Below are 3,450 nucleotides of genomic sequence, written 5' to 3'. Positions count from 1 at the left end.
GAGCTGGGAGAGTGATGGGGGCAGAAAGAAAGAATGACGGGGTGGGGAGGCAGGAAAACAAAGAGAAAGACAGCAGGTCAGAAAGAGAGAGGAAGTCACATGCATGGAGGAGAAATAGAAAGTAAGAAAAGGGGGGCAGAGGGGAGAAATCGTGTGAGAGAGGTAGGGGGTGAGGAGAGGAAGCACAGGTGTGACGAATGAGATAACCATCCCGCAAGTGTCTTGCAGGTCTCCACTTGTGGTTATCTAATTCCCTTTTGAAGCCTTCCATGCTTGTAGCCACCACCACCTCCTGTGGCAGGGAATTCCAGGCAGGGTGGGATAGCCAAAACAGGGGCCTGCGAGCCACAGAACGGCTGCTCAGTCTCCCAGGGCTGGGGGGGGGTCCCCGTTTCGCCACAGAGCAAGTTACAGTGATCCAGCCTGGAAGTGACCTTTGCACGGATCACTGCAGCCAAGTCCTGGGGAGGGGGGGAGATGGTCTCGGCAGCCTTCTCTGCCTGAGGTGGAGACATGCAGATCTGGCGACTGCCGTCACCTGGGCCTCTGTAGAAATCTCCGGGAAAGGAAGGGACCTTCAGGAAGTCACGTGAGCTGCACTGCCCTGCGAGAAAACCACCCGGCCACACTCCCCCGCCTCTGCAATTTCCCCAAACACGCGGCAAACGAACGAGTGTGCTTGACACACCTAACCTAACAGAGAGGTATCAACTAATTCAACCCATTTCTTTGTTCTAATGATTTCATATCGCCAGTGACCTTGGAAGCTGCCCGTGGCCAGATTCGGTGGGGAGGGCAGGCTAGAATTCAAATAAATCAAATCAAATGAAAATTATATACAAGAACACAGAAGGACAGCCATGGCCTAGTCTCACTTATAACCCTGGCGCCGTTCTAATGAGACTGGAACTGCCCTCTCTGAATCCGTATGATTCCCCCTTCGGGTGAGTGGCCACCGTTGCATCCTGTGGACCTGAGACCCAGGAGTCTACCCCTGTGCGGTGTGCAGAACTATTTCCTGAACCTTCTATCCAACAACTGCGCAATCTGCCCAGATCTGGGCACAAGGCTCCCTTACCACGTGAGGGGGCATCTTGGGCACGCTCCTTGGCCTGCGCCTTCTGCTCTTCCTCCAGAGGAGACCCTTCTTCCTCCTCGGAGAACTTCGCCTCCATCTTCACAGACGGTCCCCACTTCTGAAAGAGCAGTAAGAGAGACAGGTGGGAGGCGGGATGCTAAAGATCAAGGGAGATACATCTCGCCCCATCCCCATCCCCATCCTCAGCCCTGCCTCCACCGACAGAGCTGCTTCAACTGCAGCGGCCAGAATCAGGGTTGTGGTTTTCGATCAACCCCGGTCAAGTGTCCGGAGGGATACATAGCGGGCAGGGAGGCCTCAGGCTGAGGTCGGAGATTGCCCCTTGAATGGACCGCATGAAGCTCCCTCACCTGTTCTGCCTGCCTCTTCTCCTCTGCCTGACTCAAGAGGAAGCCTTCGGCCAGGGCCACCGCCTGGGAACTGGTCTCCGGCCTGCATCCTCTCACCCAGCCCTGCATTTCCTGGGGCAGGAGAGTCAGGAACTGCTCCAGGATCACCAGGTCCAGGATCTGCTTCTTGGTGTGCCTCTCCGGCTCCAGCCAGTGGCTGCAAAGTCCATGGAGCTGGCTGCAAACCTCTCGGGGCCCGTCAGCTTCATGGTAACGGAACAGCCGGAAGCGTTGACAGTGTACCTCTGAGATCGCGGTGTCCTTAGCAAGGACCTCTGGCCCCTCAGCTCTTTCCCAGAATTCAACACCATTTCCTGCTTGGGTGGGATGGGGGCTTTTCCTTGCTCTCTTGCCAGTTCCAGGTCCTTCTGGGTCCTGCTCTTCCATCTCCTTCCCCTTCTCTTGGGTCACCTCTGTCTGTGCCTTTACTTCACATGCCTTTACTTGCTTGGCTATGAAGGGAGGCTTCTCCCTGAGGGGACAGAGAGAGACAGACTGCATCGTGTCAGAAGGAAAATGGAAAAGAATGGAAATAGACTATTGAACATCACAAACCTTCATGGTGAGAATGGCCCTGGTGGATGAGAACAGAAGTGTCTCTGTTTGGCTCTTTAAGGATGTGGCAAACTTAGCCTCTCATTCCATTTGGGTCAGTCTGTCCTCGGGGCTAATGCTTAAGGTAGCCCCAAAAGGACAAGAGGGACTGGTGGCCCCTTTACCATTTTACGCATCCTTTCAACAGGCCGGAATGTGTCCCTGGGAAGAACAGAGGGTTGGACTAGACGGCCTGTCTGGCCCCTTCCAGCTCTGTGACTCCAGGATTCCATGACTTTCAGAACAAGGAGCTGAGGTCAGGAGAGAAAGGCAGACAGGCTCCGGAATGAGCTGCTGAGGGGAAATCAGCATGGCTTCCGCAAAGGGAAGTCCGACCACACCACCAGAGAGTGGAAGAAAGAGAATTTTCTCTCCCTCTCCCAAAACAGGAGAAACTGAGGCCATCCAATGAAGCTGACGAGCAGTAGATTCAGGACAGACCAAAGAGAATACTTTTGTACGCAGGGAGCAAATTAATGTGGAATTCACGGCCAGAGGATATAGTCACGGCCAGAGGAATAAGCAGCTCTCAAAGGGGACTAGATCGATTAATGGAGGGTAATGTCTAGCTATTAGCCCTGGTGACTGAGGGGAAGCCTCTGAACCCCAGAGCCACAGGAGGCAGCATCAGGAGAAGGCCTCGGCCTCTAGGCCCTGTCCTTGGCTGTCCAGAGGTCCCGGCTGGCCACTGTGTGTGACCAGATGTTGGAGTGGACGGACTGACCCAGCGGGGCTCTTCTCATGTTCTCACTACCGGGGTCCTGTCACTGGGGCCACGCTCCTCAGCTGGGGGGGGGACGGCTTTCTGCCTGTCCCGGGGGAGTGGGTGTTTCCGTGGACCCCAGTGGCGGCTCCTTCCTGGTGGGCAGATTGTGTTGGTAAATGTGAGCCGCCCTGAGCCTACCAAGGGAGGGCGGGATATAAATATAATAAAATAAAATTTAAAACCCCTTTTCTCTGCCGGGGAGGCCCTTGGATACCCACTAGCAGCCCCAGCCCAAACACTGGCCTGCAACCCACACATACACAAATGTGCAATGCCCTTCCCAGCTCATGAACCGAATGGAGGATCTTTGCCTCCCCCTCCACACAACTAAAATCAGAAGCGGCAGAACTCCCCCTTCCTCCGCTTATGTCCCCCCTCCTACTTAGAGACAAGGATTCTCCCCTCCTCCCGACCCCAGTAGAGAAAAACTGGTGCCTAAGAGGGTTGCCAGCCCTCCAGGAGGGATCAGGAGAACCCCCCCCCCAGGATTACAACTGACCCTCCCAGTACAGAGAAGCGCTCCCCCCCCCCCAAAGGGAAGAAAGGCAGGCCTGCTCTGGGGGGGGGGCGGGAGGGTGTTGCAGTCCCACGGGGGTCCCTCC

At 55.6% G+C, this 3,450-nt stretch overlaps 1 protein-coding gene across 1 annotated transcript in view; it reads right to left on the bottom strand.

Annotated features, from left to right (window-relative positions):
* LOC107121495 (SCAN domain-containing protein 1-like) overlaps positions 1 to 1,470 on the bottom strand; it is an 8,600-nt gene extending 7,130 nt beyond the window's left edge. The window contains exons 1-2 of the mRNA XM_015424404.1: positions 1,450 to 1,470; positions 1,079 to 1,196 (exon numbers count right to left, since the gene is read on the bottom strand). Of these exons, the coding sequence (XP_015279890.1) occupies positions 1,079 to 1,175 (97 nt within the window). The 5' untranslated portion in view covers positions 1,176 to 1,196; positions 1,450 to 1,470. The remainder of the gene's footprint in view (positions 1 to 1,078; positions 1,197 to 1,449) is intronic.
* Between the last annotated feature and the right edge of the window lie 1,980 nt (positions 1,471 to 3,450).

The sequence above is a fragment of the Gekko japonicus genome, unplaced genomic scaffold (assembly GCF_001447785.1).
Source record: "Gekko japonicus isolate JY-2015 unplaced genomic scaffold, Gekko_japonicus_V1.1 scaffold7750, whole genome shotgun sequence".
Lineage (NCBI taxonomy): Eukaryota > Metazoa > Chordata > Lepidosauria > Squamata > Gekkonidae > Gekko > Gekko japonicus.
The sequence above is the reverse complement of the archived record's forward strand: the minus strand, read 5'-3'. Positions and strand labels throughout refer to the sequence as shown.